Here is a 19,846-nt window from a genome sequence, read left to right as displayed (position 1 = left end):
TGCACTGTGGGCTGCATCTAATACAAGTAAGCAGTGAAGAATATACTGAAGTGATGGTATAATGATGATAATCAGGGAACTGATGGTGATGTGGCATACCTCCCAACTTCTTCAGAATGGAAATAGGGACCTGAAAAGGGGGTGTGGCCTATGATAATGAGAGTGCAGTATATGCAAATTAGCCACAGTGGGGCCACGCCCCCGTTTTTCGCTCTCTGGGCACTGAATAGAGGGTACCGCGAAAAACTGGACAGTTGGGAGGTATGGTGGTATGGACTTGGTTAGAACCAAGCCGATTACAGACTGGATACTGGAGGAAGTCAGGCTGAAGCAGAATGGAATGCTGTCTGTGCTGTAGAAAGCAGGAACCACTCAGAAGTAACTGGAAGCACTGCTACTCTTAGGACATTAATGCACTGACTGTTGGTTTAGCCCAGCTCCAGCGTATTTATAGGGAATGGCTACAGTGGATTGGTAGTTGCAGGATGATGCTAGAATAGCCTGGCTGGGATTGGCTAACACACTTCCTGTATACCAAATCAATATGGCTGCGCCCATGCTGAGAAAGGAGGGAAGTTTGGTGTGCATGTGGTTTAGGCCTGAGAGATGCTCTAAGTAAAGCTGCATACTGTAGTAGCACCCCCCGCCGGGAGTCGTCAGCAGTACGCACCAAGTGACGGCTGGACACCAGAGTGCCGCAGTGCGACTGTGGAGGAAAGTCTCTTAGCAAGCCTGAAGAAACAGATGGTGAGTAATGCTGGCCACACATCAGACCAACTTTCCTCCAACCATCCAACTAGTTGCTTGGATGGAATAAAAATATGGTACTGGATGGGGGCAAAAGACAATCAGAAATGTGCTCACAAACCCAGGAAAATGGACAAAAACATTCAGTCAAATTGTTTAAATCAAACAGGTTCAACTACAGTACCGTGTCTGAGCGACAGTTTTTGTCCTTCTCCAGATTTTGGGAGCAAATTTCTGAAGTAAATATTACATTTGCTCCCATCTAGTACCATATTTTTATTACATTTGCTCCCATCCAGTACCATATTTTTATTACATTTGCTCCCATCTAGTACCATATTTTTATTACATTTGCTCCCATCCAGTACCATATTTTTATTACATTTGCTCCCGAGTCCCATCTAGTACCATATTTTTTATTCCATCCAAGCAACTATGCTTGGATGGAAAGTTGATCTGATGTGTGGCCAGCATTAGTGTTTCTCAGACACTGAATAGTGAGAAACAAAGTATGCATCATTAAAAATCAAATAACAATTTAATAAGCCATTAGGCTAAACATACTGGGGGGAATTTACTAAAGGAAATTTTTTAAAAAAAATAGGTGTATTTGTATCCAGAAATACACTTATTTTTGACATTTACTATTCCGAAAATACGACAATTCGTATTGATAGCACATCAATACGAATACGAATTGCCATATTTTCGGGATAGTTAATGTCAAAAATAAGTGTATCCCGTTGGAAGGTGGGCCTGAGTACTGCATGGTATAATCAACAGGGTTGCCGACTTTTGTAATCCGGGCTTCTCCCGGAGAGGAGACTTTCTGCAGGAGTTTGGGGGCAGGGCTTGAGCATGATGTCATTAAGCCCCGCCCCCATGCTGGAAAATGACCCGGTTTGCAGATCTCCATGGAGGGGGCGGGGCTAAATGATGCGATTATGACACTTTAGCCCTGTCCTCTCTCCAGAGATCGGCAAATCAGGTTATTTAAACACTGCGCTCAGGGGGAGGAAGCCACAAATGGTAATGTATAATTGCCATCACCTGTGGTGAAACACCTTTCTTATCCATACCTAGCTCCCCACAAGTGATGGCAATCATACATTAGCAGGGAAGTCCAGGAACAGAGCATTTTCTCCCTGAAGGAGAGGGTCAGGTAGGCAAGTAAGCATAATGTGTCAGGGTCATTGCGGTGTGCAGTATATTGTGTAAGAGGCATTGTGATGTGCGGCATACTGTGTCAGGAGTATTGCATGTGTGGTATAATGTGTAATAAGCATTATGTTGTGTGGCACAATGTGTAAGGGCATAATGGCGCTCATTCAGAGTTGATCCCTGGGCTGCGTTTACTTAGAGCCCAGCAATCAGCTCAGCGCTGCCCCACAGAAAAAGCGCCCCCACCGGTGCCTGATTCCACGTGCAGTGTTGCAAATGGATGTTTACAGCTACACATCTGTTTGCAAGGTCTTGGACAGAGAAAAAAATCATCCAATGGTTACTCACCACTGAATGACTTTTCCACTGCATGCAGCCGCCGTGTAGCCCAGAATTTACTCTGTCGGCTGCACAGCGTCCTCCAAATGGGGCAAGCTGTGACTTCATGTGACATCAGTCACCTGCCCCTAGCAGGCCCGGGGAGAACCTCTGTTTGCCAAGGCACTCCCAGCGCTTATCTGGGTCCGCCCAGTGGTTTTCAGAGCACGGCCAGGAAATGCTTTGGGCACGCCTTGACATACCCCCGGCCTGCCAATCACCCTACCATCGGCTTCAAGCATCCGAAGCTGATCGTAGAAGTGGCAAAAACATAGGACATTAATTACTAAATTGGACATTTAAAAAAAAACAAATTTATAAAAAATATTAATTAGAGCATTTTTACATAATTAGATTGTTTTTCTTTTACACTGCACTGTGAGATTGGAGCCTCCCAGGCATACGAGGGGGCCCCAAGCATCTCCGTGACCGTAGAGTCAGAGGAGAGCAGGGACAGGCATCCCAAGCAGCAGCCCCTGGAGCAGGCTTAGCTCAGCAGTAGAACTCCCCAGAACAGCGCAGGAGCCAGTGTCATCGCAGGTACGGCTGAGAAGTCTGCTGCTTCGGGCCAGGATGCAGGAATCGGACAGCTCGTCCCTGCACACCTCCTCCTCAATGTCCAGCAATAAGGAGGAGAGCGGCAGTGCCGGGTGCTCTCTGTCCAGGCACGTGGTGCTGGAGCACACCTGGATGCTGAGCACTACAGGACCATCACCCCCATGTACCCGGGCTCCAGCCCCCCCCCCCCCCCCCCGGATCCACACATGTGCACAGGTTACATCTGCCCCGCCTGCAGTGCAGCATGGTTTTGCCCATTAGAGAAAGATTTTGCTTTGCAATCCTTACTGATTTAGGCCCTTTATATGTAAATTTGTGGTGCAAACAGATGTATCACGGATGGTGTAATGGTTAGCATTACTGCCTCACAGCACTGAGGTCATGGGTTCTATCCCCACCATGGCGCTAACTGTGTGGAGTTTGTATATTCTCCCTGTGCCTGCGTGGGTTTCCTCCGGGTACTCTGGTTTCCTCCCACAATCCAAAAATATATACAGATAGGTTAATTGGCTTCCAACAAAATTAACCCTAGAATGTCTGTGTGCGCGTGTACATGTGGTAGGGAATATAGATTGTAAGCTCCACTGGGGCAGGGACTGATGTGAATGTTCAGCTATACTCTGTAAAGCGCTGCGGAATATGTGTGCGCTATATAAGGAACTTAATAAATAAATAATAATAATAATGTATCAGAGGTAGCAATAGATGCAGTTCTGTCTAAGAAAGAGGGTGAAGGGCATCCTCTTGTATATTTAAATAGTGATGTACTAAAAATGATCCCTATACTGTCATCTACTGTATAGTTCTGTATTTACTGCCTAGTGAACAGAAGATAATTGACAGCCATTGTTGTTACAGCACCTGTGATAGGCTGATATAAGGGTCAACAGTTGCTAGTCTCTGGGGTATATTTCCAAAAATCTGTGTTTTTAGAATTGGAGAATAGCTGGGAGCAGCACAGGGGATGAAGTTGAGAGGTTGACAGTCAATATATCATTAACTATTGGTTGACAGGCAAAAGGTTGACACATAAAAAAGTTGACTTGAAAACGGTCAACATGAGTCGACCTAATTACTGTCAACCCTTTGATCCATACCCAGGCAAAGCATGCTGCCCTGCGTGAGTGCTGTCAGGACGCTGGCTGTGTGGTTCTTTCCTATGGTTTGTCATTACAACTTATTTTTTATTTTATTTTGTGCCTGGCAGATCGTAAGGGGGCATTAGTCATTGTGGTAGCAAAGGGGGGTGAGGTTGGGGCTGTTTTGCCAGTCTGATGACATCGGTACCAGTCCCAACATAAGGGTATACACAGGGCTATATTTCAGCAGGCTCCAGCAGGAACTGAGGCCCTTATTCTAGTTCACTCTTTCTGACAAAATATTTCTTAGATGGACAAAACCATGTGCACTGCAGGTGAGGCAGGTGTTACTTGTGCAGAGATAATTAGATTTGGGTGGGGTTTTACACCTGCCTCACCTGCAGTGCACATGGTTTTGTCCATCTAAGAAATATTTTGTCAGAAAGAGTGAACTAGAATAAGGGCCTCAGTTCCTGCTGGAGCCTGCTGAAAAATAGCCCTGGGTATACAGTGATGTAATGGGGGGGGGGGGGGGGCAATCATGTAATGTAATGCCTAGGGGTGGCCTGACTCCTAAGTTTGGTCTTCTCATACGCCAGAGGCAGAACTCTGGGAGGCAATGGAGTCATCTGCCACCGGGCTTCTGCTCCCAAGGGGCCACCTCTCCTCCCCTGTGAGTTTAAGGGGCAGATTTATTAAGCTTGGAGAAGAGATAAACTGGAGATAAAGCGGAGAAAAGGTAAAAGGAGATAAAGCACCAGCCAATCAACTCCCAACTGTCTTTTTCAAACACAGCTGATTGGCTGGTGCTTTATCTCCTTTTACCTTTTCTCTGCTTTATCTCCAGTTTATCTCTTTCTCCACAATGCAGAACAAGCTCCTAGGGTAGATGAGGGCACTATGACGTCTCCTTATAGTTCCCACGCGCGGTGCAATTCTCTGATGTGTTTTGAACTATTTTACTATCGCATATAGTTGACATGTCACGTGTTTCTTTTGGCTTGCAATGCGATGTGTGCTCCCTCGTGGTTCATACTGCAAGCCAAAACAGTATGTGCAGGCAGTACATCTTATACTAGATCGCATTGTATCTAGTCAAATCGCACGCTGTTGTAGCGTATCACATGTGATGTGAACTGGATGGATGCGGTGTAGTACAAAACGCCCCTAGTGTCAGAGGTGCCGATGCATGTTTTTGCTGGTGGGTGCTCAAGCCTGTTGAAAGGAGGTGTGGCCTTGTGAAATTGGGCATGTCATTTGGGGAAGGGAAATGAACCGTTGGCCAGACACTTTCAGCTGTAATGGCACAAAGCATCGTCTTGTATGTGCAAATGCGTATGTTCCAGCCGCTGGGTCATGCTGAACTAAGGAGCCTGCCCGCATCCGCCGCGTATTACTCCGCAAATGGAATACACTCCTCTGAGTCCCAGTATACTCCCCCGGCATACTGTCCCTTGGGTGGTGGTGTGCTTGCTGTGGCCTCACATCAACAAGCAAATACAGTGGCTCGGAATCGGGACTCAGGAGTTACGGGCACGTGGGTGCTCATTAATTCCTGTGAGTGCTCAGGCCCATGAGCACCCACGGAATCGGCGAGTATGCACTGTGTATGGGCATCTTTAGACCCAGCCCTGCTAAGATGTCATTTATATTGCATAGTGGTTCAGTTACTAGAATGCCTGCTGTATTGTAAATTGGTGTATAGTCTCTGTATTCTACACTGACATATGAGGTTGTATTTTATTCAATTGATTTGTAGCTCTATTAAGTTTTCACATTTCAATCTTGCAAAACCACACCCACATTGGATAAACCATTTCATGCCATCTGTACTTGCTTACACTGATTAACCTTTGCTATGTATTGTGTCTGTTAAGGCCCCCATACATTTTCCCCTCAGAGAAGTCGCACGCAATTCTCCCTTGAGCCGCACCAAACCAAATTGCATGAAAAACGCCCTAGTGTATGCCAGCTGTACAATGTTTACCTCTTTGGGTAAATATTATTTGACTTGGAGATGCCTACATTAAACCACACCCCCTATTTAGTACAATCACGCCCATCTACAGTTTTGCATACCATAATAATTACACAACAAGGGATGTACGACGTACCACAGTTATTTGCCACAAACATTGTTTGCTTAGCGGAAAGCACTTCCTAGAGGTGTGGTCAAAGTGCCAAATGCCCCTCCCCCCCTCCTCTCCCTACTTGTTATTGGGTGGCTGCTTGGTAACTGTGTAAGCTTAATATTAGGTATCTTTTAGCACGCACACGCACTCCAAAAACCTTGCCAAATCTAAATGATAGTAGCAGAAAGAAATGAACTCCAGGTTGGTCATCTGACTGCAGAATTTTTATTTTTATTTCTATTTTTTGAGGTAAAAATAAGGGCAGACAATAAAATCTGATGTTTTTGTCCCATAAACCTATTTGTAAAGAAAAAAAAAACACCATCCAGGATAAATGAATCCGCAGTGCCGGATGGCGGCCGTTCAATAGATCCCACTTTGCTGTGACATAAACCGCGCACGGTGAATCTTTAAGCAAATATAATTTGATTTATCCCCACACATTCCTCAGGATGATGGGCCATGAACTGATTCATATTGATTGCCGTTCTGTTAACACCTGCTTAATGCTCCCTACTCTGCTTCCATGGTAACCAAGAAAGATATTCTGACAAAATATATTGTAAGGGAAGGAATGGACAGTTCTATGTAAATGCGATGCTGGCAGAGGGAGCGCTGTGCACAGGCTGCTATCTGTATTTATATATTTATTTGTCTTTTTCTGGCCAGCGATACTGTATATATCTGTAGCTCTCTCCCAGAGTGCGCCTGGCCGTAATTAGATGGCAAGTCGGAAACACTTTGTAGTCTATTGACTTTCGATGTAACATTGACCACTAAAAGCAGAGCGCATCGCTTTGTTCTGTCTTGTGTACAGCTTTGTGTGGCTTAAGTGTAATACAGCAGTGATGGCTTCTGCAGAGGTGCAAGGCTGATATTTTATATCGCACTACTATTTTCTTAGATCACCGTGACGCCAGCTTACACGTATATATGGTAAGCATTATGCTACAGGATAATGATAGTACAGTTCCGCTGCAGAGAGTCAGAATATTTTCACCAAAAAAATGTTGGCCTAGACCAGTACTACACTGTTTATATCCGGAGATCCCAGCTTGTTACTGGCAGGTAATCAAGTAAAGGCTATTGCTAGCCATATTGGCAAACAGGGATTTGCAGTGTGCGGTATTACACAGTGTTACAGGGATTTATAACAACGGGTAGAACTATTTTGTTTTGTTGTGTTTTCCCACACCTTTTAGCATTATTTTAGTATCACTGGAATGTATTAATAGGCTGCCATTCTTCAGGGTAAGGGCTGCCGGTCTTTGGGGCTCCCAGTCCCAGCTGCTCTGTGACCCCCGGTGCAGTAAAATGATGCTGCAAAGCAGCAGCTCACTTTACAGCACTGGGGGTCACGGAAGGGTTAGGTCTAAGTTCAAGTGGGCTAAGGGATCTTGTCATGTGACAGGGGAGGAGAGGGGGCGGAGAGAGGAGGAGCAAGGTCGGAAAAGGGACCCATAGGGGCTCGCTTCACTCGCCACGTTTCGGGCACGCTGGCTCACTCCACTCCGCTCGCCACCTGGTTACTTAAGGCAACCAGTGGTGGTGTAGATAGTGAAGGAGCAAGTGGCCCGGCCTTGCTCCTCCCCCTGGGGGTGAAAGGACCTTTAGCCCACTAGAATTTAGCAACTACCGCCACAGAAGCAGGAAGTCCTGATAACCAGCAGTGTTGCAGGAGCCGATCTCAGGGTGGTGAGTATGATCAGCGGTGGCACACGTGGGGGCTATCGACGGTAGTGGCAATGACAACGGCGCATGTGCAGCACAGAACCTGGGTATTTTTTCTGATTGATCTGCGATTTGCAGCAATTAATCGCATGAAAAGCATCCAAATCTGCATGTGATTGACAGCAGGTCTGATGCGATGCATCTGCATCTGATTCTTTGTGCATCGCAGTGGAACCTGAGAGTCGCAATAGCTGCAGAAGCAATTTGTTGGATTGTACTTGAGCCGGGCAGGCTTGGCCGAAATCGCATTCGATATATCCTATGTGAAAGGACCGCATACCATATATTGCATGTGATACTGCCGCACCTGCGAGCAGGTCTGAATCAGGCCCAAAGTTGGTTATGTAGCGTTAAAAGAATAATAAAACCCATTTTAGTAGGGTGTGAGAATCCAAAGGTGAGGTATTTTGGGAAAGATTTCCATTTTTTTTTATTTGCTTGAAGTAACGGTATTGCACAGCAGGGGTGTGGCTAAAATGAGGCAATTGTACTCGCCACGCCCCCAAGCAACTCACCCACTCCTGCTTTGTATAGTCCTAAATATGGGCGATTGCTCAATTCTGCCAGTTGCTTGTGATGGCCCGGGGGGGGGGGGGGGGGGTGTTTAATGCCCTGGACTTGAACCTTAGTGTTAGGGACAAACCAATAAGGAACAAAACCAATGAGGTCACGTGGTTGCGGTTGGTGGGCCCATATAGTTGGACAAAATATGCACCTAAAATTGACTCAGTTATATTGCAGAGTTTATTACAATTATTCAGATTAGCAGTGTTTGTTAGTTTAGTATTTAATGCATACTTGCCGACTTCTGAGCTGCCCTCTCCGGGAGGGCAGCCAGCTCTGTTAGGCAGGGGGGCGGGGCCATATCCAGGAGTGGAAAAAGAGGCGGTTCAGGGCGTGGCCACACAGATGATGCCTTGTGAGGGGCATGCCTACAGTGTCGCGTCATTTTTGCCCCGCCCCCCCGCCGTGCAGTGCCAGTATTTCAGGCATTGCACTGCGGGGGGCGGGGCTAATATGCAGCGATCGCGGCATTTTACCTACAGACCCCCCGGCGAGGGACACATCACGGGAGCTGGGGGGGGGGGGGGATATGCGGGAGGATTGCCACCCTTTCCGGGGGGGGCCGGGAGGGGGACCCGATTTCCGGGACCCTCCCGGCCATTCCGGGAGGGTAGGCAACCCTGATTTAATGTTCACCTGCATTTTCTTTTTTTCTGTGTGGAACTACAAGTCTCAGCACGGTAGCACCTGCATTTGCAATTCCTGAAACATCAACGAGACTTCTTTCTGTGGAAATGTGAGTAGGCCTGAGGCTTCCATTAATCTGCAACTGAAACAGTCTGGGGGTGGACAGTGCTGACGCCACACACCCAGAAAACAGCAAGTTTCCACCTCAAACTCCGGCTTCCTGTCAGACAAACTGCGACTCCTTTACGTTTACGATCCAGATGCATTTTCAGACGCTATTTATCCTCGCAGATGCGGGATGCAAATGGTATGTCATTGGATAATAGCTCAATTTGCAAATTCTCTATGTTGAATTAGGCCCATTGCCACCTAATCAGCAATATTTATCAAGGAGGTGCTGTAGCAGCAGCTACATATTGGACCATATTCTAGTCCATGTGCAACACTGCGGAATTTGCAGCTTTGTGTGTGGACTAAACACCGCCCACAGTGCCGCCCGCCCCCCGCTCACACCCGCACACCTGCGCATGGATGATTTGCCTCCATGGTGTCTTGATCTGCGAGCGCCCTGTGCAGGAAGCAGACGGGCAGATGACATCCGCTGACGTCAACTCCCCACACCCCCCACACCTGCGTCACCGGGCAATTTGCATGGGAAGGCCCAGCGTTTTCATGGGGGCATTCCCATGGGCCCTGTCCCCCGCCGACGACCCACGACAACACTAGATACAATCGGGATGAACATGTAGTTCGCCGTGCCCGCTCGCACCCTGCATCTGCACATGAGCAGAAATACATCTGCGCATGTGCAGACGCAAAACATCGGTCCCCTGTGCGAACATACGGGGGACCGAAGATATTACAATAACCCCCATTGTCCAAGGTGTGGGAGCGGCCCCACATACATTGAAGAATATTACCCACGTACAACTGGTTATGATCACATTCGATGGATGGATGACCTGGTCATGGTGTGCCAGTGGGAGTGGCCTGTAAGGACTAGTTACTGCAAACCACCAATAAGATGTAGTATGCTCTGACAAGCTCATGTGCTATTGGGTGCTGCAACTGCGCACACACACACACACACACAAACACACACGATTGTGAGAGCTGGTATATTGGCCCATATTTTAAAGGCAGTTGGTTGAGAGGGAGGTACCACTGTCACGTCATAGGTCACTTGGAAATCAAGGACATCTGTGCAGTTCTGGAGGCCCTATCACCAAATGACATAAATAAGACTCGCATCTCCATATCTGATGGGTTGCCGTTTACTGGTCCAAGCGTGACTTTGAAATCATATATTTTTATTGAATACATGTAGGCAAAAACATCAACAAAACCAAAAACATATGAAGACCATAAAAAACATCAATTAGTAGAATTAAGGGTCCCGGTACATGGGGAGTTGAAGGTTATTTAAGTCCAGGGAGAGGAATGCTGGTACTGTATTTGTACCACGGGAGCCACAAGGAATGATATTTTTTTCTCCTGTGTTATTTTGTAGACTTGATAAGTATTGCAGAGGGTAGGGAAGACTGCGGAAAGGATCATAGGGACCAACCTCCCCCCAATAAGGGATCTGTTCTCATCCAGGGTAAGGAAACGCGCTGAGAAGATAGCGAAGGACAAGCTGCATCCTGGTCACAACCTGTTCAACATCCTACCATCCGGAAGACGGTTCAGGTCTGTCCCCGACAAAACGTCCAGATCCATACAAAGCTTCTTTCCGTTAGCCGTCCATCACCTGAACAATCCAATCAAAGGGAATGCAATCCTAATATTAACAGCCAAACAGCGTGACCCTACTTGGCGACCTATCCACCATAGTCGTAGCTGGAAATGTAATACATGTAATGTCTTAATGTAATGTATGTAATGTCTCCCCCCCATTACTCCTGTTTGATGCTGCACTGTAATCCACAAAAAATTCCTAGTGTGCGCAAGCATACATGGCCAATAAAGTTGATTCTATTCTATGTTTAGTTATGAACCAAATCCTATTCAGCAATTCTTGGTGCCTGGGGATTCTTTTTTCCAATTGCGAGCTATTTGGTATGGGTGCCGGACGGGGTCCCCACAGTCGGGATCCCGACAGGCATTTACCCGATGTCGGGATCCCGACCGCCACCGGCTATTTTCCCTCGTGGGGGTCTACGACCCCCATAGAGGGAGAATAGAATAGGTGGCTCGAGTAGTGAGGGGCTTAGTTGTGCTCACTATGCTGTCTGGGTCCGGCCAGTCGGGATCCCGACGTCGGGATAATGACTGTCGATATTTTTACCTTGATGGTCATCCATTTTGTTTGACTGATTGACCTGTAAGCCAACCAAAACACGGGGGCTCATGGGTGTCGGGGGTAGAGCTATGCTTCTGAAAAAAAAAAAGAAGCAAAACATTGGCTTTGCTTTGCCATCGATGGAGAGAAACCATCTGGATCTCTCCCATCGTTGGCAAAAGTATTCAACATCGGCCATAAACCATTGATGATTTTGATTTATCGATGGTTGATGGCCTTCCCTAGTTCTGGGGAAGTGGAGGGAGGAAGGACTCCCTTCTGATCGGCGGTATGTCTAATGGGTGGTCCGGTGCACCCGCGGACCACCCCTTAGATGCGCCTATGAGTAGAGTGCCCTGAATGCGCACGGCATCTTTTCAGGGTGACAGGGGGGGACTACGAACGGCCTCCCTTCGAGGCTCCTGCTGTGGGACACTGCCGGCTGCGGGAAGGGCGCAGGAACGTCCCAAAAAAAGGGATGCTCCAGCGATAAGCAGGAGAGTTGAGAGGTATGCGATGAAGTCAATCTGGTAATCTTATGTAATTGTATAATGGCGCCCTTATCTTATATACAAAGTCTTTCTATTGGAGAAGTGAGCTGAGGAGAGCGAGATGTACGTAGTGAGGAGATGAAGTGATGTGTTTGTAGATACATCCTTTTCCATCCCAGCGTAACTTTGATGTCAGCTGCTGGATTTAAAGTAGAACTTGAACAAAACGAAATAGTCATTTGGGTACAGGAAGGTGATGGATGTGTAGAACAGTGTGCTGGGGACTCAGGCTATACAAGAACTCAATAACACACATTGAATATTACTATTGTTAGAAGATGTAGAAATTATTACGGAGAACCATACACCAGTTCAGAGCTATTTGACCTGTAGGTTATTTTCTGCCATCATTTCTATGCTTCTACGTATCATTACCTATTCATTAGTGGTGCTGCAGTTACCATGGAAACAGCATAATAACAGGCTAATTGTTTACATGCGGCTCCTGTTGAGGAGGAAAATGTTTGCAAGTTGCTCGGTAAATGCCCCTTTCGCTTAATAAAGCCCCTCAGTTCTTTCCATTGTTGGGGATTGTATGCTCTGAGTACAACCTTTTAACCCGCAGTGAAAGTCTTTTTCTTTTTCCTAGCACACACTGTATATTATACGCGGCTTGTGTGGAAATGCTGTGCCGTTACATACATGTGCTCCATTCTGTCTCTGTCTTCCTGCCTGGAATATGTTTATTGATCTGGAGTGTTTTACTACAGTGCTGAGTGATCCATTTACAGTATTAACTCTTCCAGGAGTGGATCATTACTGGACTCAGCCATCAATCCTGTACCCCAAATATCTCATTGATTATCTAACGCAGGGGTCCATCTGACATACTTCCCAACAGTCCCGAAAACCGTGGGACTGTCCCGGATTTCGGGGACAATCCTGCATCCCTCCAGCGGCCGGCAGTGTCCCGCGGCAAGGGGGTGGCTGTTGGGAGTCCCCCCCGTCGGCTGCTGAGCGGTCTATTCCCGCAGCCAGGGGGCATGGCTAGAGGCTCACAGAGCCTCTGGGTCATGCCCCCATAGCATCAAAACAGGGGCATGGCCTTGCGGGAGAGCGGTGAGCATAGGCCACGCCCCTTTAATTAGGCCACGCTCCCAAAATTTTCGACGCGCCTACAGCGTGGATTCATCTGTCCCTCCTCCGTATCCAGAGAAGTTGGGAGGTATGCATCAAACTATTTTGCTCTGGGACCCGATCAAACAGTAAAAATAATGACAGGACCCCAGCAAGTTACTACAGAAGGTCCTCACATGTGTAGGCAGCAGACAGCACGTACATGGCAGCATTGTGGAGGCACAGAGTGATGGGAGGAGTCTAAACTAACAGACAATGCAACAGACTTTTCAGACTCCTTGAACCTTAGAAAAGTCGTCAAGCCTGATGGTCCACAACATGGAGTCGCGACCCCATGCTTAGAAGGTCAGGACCCACTTTGGGGTCAGGACCCACAGTTTGAGAACCGCTGATCTAATGTTAGCCAGGCAAGGGGGGGTCTCTCAGCAGTAGACTGTGGAGGGTCCAGGGAGGCTGGTCAGCAGGCTGTGGAGAATCCAGGGAGGCTGCTCACTAGCAGGCTGTGGAGGGACCAGTGAGGCTGGTCAGTAGCAGGCTATGGAGGGACCAGTAAGGCTGGTCAGTAGCAGGCTGTGTAGAGTCCAGGGAGGTTGCTCACTAGCAGGCTGTGGAGGGTCCAGGGAGGCTGGTCAGCAGGCTGTGAAGGGACCAATAAGGCTGGTCAGTAGCAGGCTGTGGAGGGTCCAGTGAGGCTGCTCACTAGCAGGCTGTGGAGGGACCAGTGAGGCTGGTCAGTAGCAGGCTATGGAGGGACCAGGGTGGCTGGTCAGTAGCAGGCTGTGGAGGGTCCAGTGAGGCTGCTCACTAGTAGGCTGTGGAGGGACCAGTGAGGCCGGTCAGTAGCAGGCTATGGAGGGACCAGGGTGGCTGGTCAGTAGCAGGCTGTGGAGGGTCCAGGGAGGCTGCTCACTAGCAGGCTGTGGAGGGTCCAGTTAGTGAAGTGTAAAGTTGAGTACACACTGAGGGCAGTATTCAATGAGCATTTTGGCGATGTGCAGCGAATCCTGTTTAGGATTCGCTGCACATTCGCCACTGCTCACCGCGTTCCGGAGCCTCGCCGGCTCCAGTATTCAACGAGTCAGGGGCTCGCTGCCCCTGACTGGTGAATTTTAACTCCTGCGGCGATGCCGCAGGGAGCCTGAGGATGGCGGCAGGCAGGGAGATGGAAGTCTCCCTGCCTGCCCCCGAACGTTTGTGGGGGGGAGGTGGGCTCCCCGGGAGCCAGGCAGCACAGGCTGCCCCCAGGGGGTGCCAGCAGGGGACCGGGTATATTCACTACACCCGATCATGCATATGTAATGATCGGGTGCAGTGAATATATGAATATCTAATGAGCGGCTCGGCTCCCGGCCCCCTGCTGGCTGGTCTGTGTAAAAAATATATATATATATATTTTTTTTTTATTAAATATATATTCATGTGCTTACAGCACATGAATAAAAATAGCATGCCCCTCCTCAGAATAAAATTCCTGATTTTTTTACACCAAATGTAAAAAACAAAACACTTTATTTTAAAAGTTCACATTCCACTTCACCATAAAAAGATAGCGATTGCTACTCGGTGAATCATGGCGATAAAAACCTTGAAATGTATTCGCCATCTGGTCATTGAATAGTGTGATTCACCGTTTTAGTCAAAAATTCGCCTTACAGCACAAAATCGCCATAAAAACATGGCGAATCAGCCTCATTGAATACCGCCCTTAGTGATATCTACCCAGCCTGACATTGCCACCAATGGAAACTGGCATGCAGCAAGTGTGACGTTCAGTATACTGCAGCCAGTCATTGATAATGTCATCCCCCATCAGTCTCGCTGCTTGGCTAGTGACCTGCGGGGGTATGCATATCTTGGGTACACCCTAGACCAGGGGTGGGCAATTAATTTCTATAGGGGGCCACATGAAAAATCTGAACTGTGTCGGAGGGCCGCACCAATGATAACTTGAACTTAATTATGCTCAAAAAGTAGCAAATTCTATATTTTGATAAGATGCTCCTGGTAATCAGAAGTTTAAGAATATTCCGTAAATATGTAAATTTATGAATTGTGGTGTAGATCAAAGAGGCAAATATACAGGTAAAGTGGCCACACTAGTACTGGGCATTTTCTCCATGATGCCTCTTGACACCCCCACCCTCCACATTTACCACTGCTAACCGGTGGATGTCTGGAGGAGGTAAGTCACTTACCTCCTCCAGACATCCACTGGTAAGCTACAACACATGTCACAAGAAAGAGGTTAATTGATAAAATAAAGAAGTGCACTGTACCCACCTTCTTTCTGAATGCGCTCACCCCAGGCTGCTGCTGTTGCACAGATATACGGCCGCCGCACCCCACGCTGCTCTCTCTCTGCTGTGCTTGGCATCTGGAAATCACCACTGCGCATGCGAGAGAGGGCTAAACAGCCACAGTGCTGTCCCTGAGACTGAGTGTGCCGTGTCCGTGGTGCCGGCATGTCATGTCATAACGCATCGCACGCTGGCCTTGGACCCGCAATGCACCCTTGGAATGGGTACTTGGCCCAGGGAGTGTACCACTGACACAGCCTGGAGCCAGGAGGAGAACGCGCACCACTGAAAGCCTCTGGAGCCAGGAGGAGGATGGTGGAGTGCAGCAGGCCAATCGGGATCGGGTCGCGGGCCTTAGTTTGCCCACTCCTGCACTAGACGATGTTCCGATATGACACCATGGGGGAGATTCTCTAACCTGTTACGCAGCGGTCAGCCATCTTTTATGGTGTCTTCTCCATATGTTCAGTCCCCCGGCGGTGTAGTGCGCGTCTCCACACTTCCGCATTCTTTGTTTCATCAGAGCGCACTTCTTTCCCCATTGATTTGTATTGGGGAGGCGTGCGCACCGTATGCTCTAACCCCCGCCGTGGTAATCTGAGCAGTGTTCTAACTCGCCTCTTCAGGCTAGCGAAGACACACAGCCAGGACCGAGGAGCCGTGAATGCGCTGCTGTGGATGCGCTGCCTCAGACAGACCACCTCACGTGACAGGCGGCGTCAGGAAGAAGCAAGTGCGCATCATGTCCGTCCAGCTCCAGCCAGGGGCATGCGCAGAACTTAGAACTTAAAAAAAAAAAAGCACATCACCGCAGCACTCTAAAAAGCTAACTGCAAGCGTTAAGCTAAAGGACAGAAAATATGGAGAAAAGGGGAGACATAACACAGCGATGCACAAGCAGTAAATACCTGGAAATTAGCAGGACTCGCAGCGATTGTTAGAGAATCTCCCCCCATATCATCTAGAGGTGGGGTAGCCACTCCAGTCCTCGAGAACTACTAAAGGTGTGATTTGTTGTAGGTGCGATTTGAACTATACAATGGTATCAGGTAGGCAAGTACAGTGGCGGATTCAGGGGGGGGCACCTGGGCACGTGCCCCCCCTGTCATTCATTTTGTAGATGAGGAACAGAGCTTTCCAACGAGCCCAGCCCCATGTCTCTAGCCCCCCAGGAACCGGAGATATCGCCTGGCAAAGCTGTAACATTTTTTCCCCATAGGATAATATGGGACCCGTCAATTCCGACCCCCACCCGGTTCCGACGGCTGCCAGTTCCCCCCCTGGCATCACAGGAGCTTGTGGTTGAAGTCATTCAATTCCAAATCGCTGGGCCTTCAATATGATACCAGGATGGTCCATATCGGTCAATCGGTTCCAGAGATATAGCATGTAAATCAATTTTTTTTATTTTTTAAATGTAATTTCATGGCTGTTCATGTTCTTTGAGGGCAGATTACTCTGGAACCAAACGTTCCAGTTTCACTGGACCAAAATCATTCAAAGTCCACTCAAAAGTTCTTCAATATGATACTTGTCTCCTGTAAATGGGTCAGTTAGTTCCGAAGATATAGCCGGTTAAATGAGATAACTGGTTAAAGGGGGGGGAGGGGTGGTTTTCTCTCCCCCTCACACCAGAAAATGCAGGGACTAGGCTGGTGTAAAAGGGGCCAACCTGGGAACGCATTTTCTGGTGTGAAATGGGTATTATTTCAAATAGCTGGGACCTGCAGTGCTCGGAATGCAGCCAGGCTCTGCCACTGTCAGTGGCTATCACTTCTGCCTGGCGGCGGCTGTCCCCCATTTACCACGAGCATGTATTCCCCGTTGGCAATAAGCTTGTAATCCCACATGGCAACGAGCATGGAACCTCTGGCAATGAGCATAGAACCCTTGGCAATGAGCATGTAGATAAGCAGCACTTACTGTATGTAGCATAATTTTTAATAGGCATTATGGTGTTTGGCATAATACATAATGGACATCATGCCGTGTAACTTAACGTGCAATGGACATTATGGTGTAAATGTTTAATGCGCGACTTTGGTGGACAATGTCCCTGTTTATGAAGCGTATTGTGAATTTTGTCTTAATCTGTGTGGCATTATGTGAATTCTGGCTCAATCCATGTGGCATTATGTGAATTTTGTCTCAATCCGTATGGCATTATGTGAATTTTGGCTCAATCCATGTGGCATTATGTGAATTTTGGCTCAATCCATATGGCATTTTAAGAATTTGGCTCAATCCGTGTGGCATTATGTGAATTTTGGCTCAATCCATTTGGCATTATGTGAATTTTGGCTCAATCCGTGTGTAATTATGTAAATTTTGGCTCAATCCGTGTGGCATTATGTGAATTTTGACACAATCCATGTGGCATTGTTTGAATTTTGGCTCATTCCATTTGGCATCATGTGTAAGGGGCAAGTATAATGGTGTTTAGTATTTTGTTGCATAATGTGTAGAAGTTGTATATGGTGTTGTACACTACACTTAAGGACATGCCCCCTGTTGAGTGGCCACACCCCCTTTTCCAGAGCACGCCTTCGGCGCGCGCACAACTACATCCTTCACTTTTGTTGCCATGGTGGGCCTGTGCACTTTAAATGCCAGGGCCTATTTTTAATCCCATTGCCACCCTCTCTCTGCCGCTCTCTTAGCATGTACACTGGCACCACTAACACTGGCCCTCCCCCACCTAAACCCTCTTTTATCATGGTGCCCCCCCTGTCATTTTATCCTGGATCCGCCCCTGGGCAAGTATGCTTCAATGCTATGCGATACTATGTGATTTCTGTTGTACGCCATTTGAACTGCATACAATTTGTACTAAACTACATTATGTAATTAGTTCATATACAATGTGCTACAACAATGATGTGGTGTAGTACAAAAAGTATTGCCTGCACGTGGTTTTTGTACTATGCGATATAAATAACGCTGGAGCGCGCATCGTATCGCATCACAAGCCCCACAGAAACAGTGTGATTTGAACTACATGCAAAGTGTTTTTGACCTTAAAAGTTTGAAACGCATACAATAATCACATATAATACAGTGCATACAATAACCCCATAACAGGTCATGTTTTCCAGGTCTCCTCATAGAATCAAGTAATTAGTTCCACCTGTGGATCTTTTAAAATGTGCTCAGCAATGAGTGCACCTGTGCCCCAGCTGAGAGGTATGAAAAACATGAATTGTTGGTAGCTCTCGAGGACTGGAGTTGGCTACTCCTGGTCTAGTGTGTACCCAGGGGGCAGTTACATTAAAACCCACTTTCTTTTACAAAGTTGTCTGTTTAATTATTTGTATGACATGGCTCTGTACATGAGGATTTCTGCAGCATAAGCAGGAGCAGTACATTGTGTCACTTGCACCCTTACCTGGAAAATGATCTCTCCAGTTTGGGTGGTATTCCTGCACCCCTGTGCCCCTTTGTACCGGACAGGCCTATCCCAGTGTACTAAAGAAGAAATGCAGAAAAAAAACCCTGTTTTATTATTATAGCTCCGATGCGTGTACAGGGGTGGCAATTAGGAACTGATTAGCTGATACTTTATCCCTCTCCACTTTATCTCTCTGCAAGGCTTTAGTACATCTCCCCCTATACAATGTTTTATTATCCTTATGAGGCAAAACTGCGTCATCCAGCCAGCTGATACCTAGCATCCTCTGCATTCAGTGTCATCAGCGTCCCCACCCAGCAGCCTTTATTCCCCAGCTGCCTCCTGCCCTCTGCACTGCCTCTCCCCCTACACACCACCACCATGCCATGGATCCTCTTCTCGTGCTGGTGGGGGGCTGAGTCCCAGTGCCCAGCCTCATTGGTCTGCATGACAGACCCCGCCTAGCCAAAAGTGAAAGGAGGTGGAGAAGGGAGGAAGGAGCCCCCTGCAGCTCCTGTCCATCTCACTGCAGCAGCAGCAGAGGACCACCACCACCACTATAGCCTGGGTACAGGGATTGCCAGGCTGGGGTCAGGAGTGCACGCCCAGGAGAGCAGGTGACTCGGATGCAGGATGGTTCTAGGTACAGTACCTCTCCCTCCCTCCCTGCTTGCAGGACATGTGAGTGTGTCATTGTCTGTGCTGGGTGGGTGACAGTGATGTGCTGCTGTCTACTTGGCACAGGGGCCATCTGCAGCAGCCCCCACAGCCTCAGTAGTGCCTGTGCCCTTTGTGCCCGGTTCTAGAGGGCTGGGATGGTTGTAGAGGGCTGGGGGATTAGTAAGAGGTGCTGAGAGTCGATAAAGGATGAACTTGGACTGAAAGCCTTTGTGTCACTTGTATATACCTATGTGCATATTATATATACTGTGCTTTTCTGCCTGGGGATGTGATGCAATGCTGGATGCTGTGTGCAAGCCCCAACATGGATGTATAGTGGCTGCTGTGTGTATATGACATGTGGGCTGGTGTAAGTATTGCACAGAAAGAACAACAGCTATATACTGGGAATGTACAATGCTGGCATATGGTGGCTGGTAATGCAGAACATGCAATCCCTTACTGAGGGTCTTTGTGTACCCCATAGTGACAGTTATGTACTAGTGACAGCTGAGTACCACCTGAATGTTATCTTCCACAGCTTGTCCCATTGTCTGCACCCTTTATGCAGCCTGCTGGCGGAACTTGTCTCTGCAAAATCAGTGATTATGGGCA

General features: G+C 47.8%; 1 protein-coding gene and 1 long non-coding RNA gene across 3 annotated transcripts in view; one reads left to right on the top strand and one right to left on the bottom strand.

Annotated features, from left to right (window-relative positions):
- Positions 1 to 10,266: 10,266 nt before the first annotated feature.
- LOC146009268 (uncharacterized) lies at positions 10,267 to 18,966 on the bottom strand. The gene is made up of 3 exons (XR_014444630.1): positions 18,848 to 18,966; positions 18,569 to 18,648; positions 10,267 to 10,727 (listed from the first exon to the last, which is right to left on the bottom strand). It is a non-coding gene; the product is annotated as an uncharacterized LOC146009268 (long non-coding RNA).
- CTBP2 (C-terminal binding protein 2) overlaps positions 18,895 to 19,846 on the top strand; it is an 84,841-nt gene continuing 83,889 nt past the window's right edge. Inside the window, exon 1 of one of the 2 annotated variants that reach the window (XM_083149440.1) lies at positions 18,895 to 19,214. Coding sequence is in view for 1 of the 2 variants with exons in the window: in XM_083149441.1 (XP_083005567.1) it covers positions 19,205 to 19,214 (10 nt within the window). In the remaining variant the exon portion in view is untranslated. The remainder of the gene's footprint in view (positions 19,215 to 19,846) is intronic. The other variant, XM_083149441.1, reaches the window with a different exon arrangement.

This window comes from Crinia signifera, chromosome 6 (genome assembly GCF_055691185.1).
Source record: "Crinia signifera chromosome 6, ASM5569118v1, whole genome shotgun sequence".
NCBI classification, from domain to species: domain Eukaryota; kingdom Metazoa; phylum Chordata; class Amphibia; order Anura; family Myobatrachidae; genus Crinia; species Crinia signifera.
Note: the sequence above shows the minus strand (reverse complement) of the source record. Positions and strands in the feature narration are given on the sequence as shown.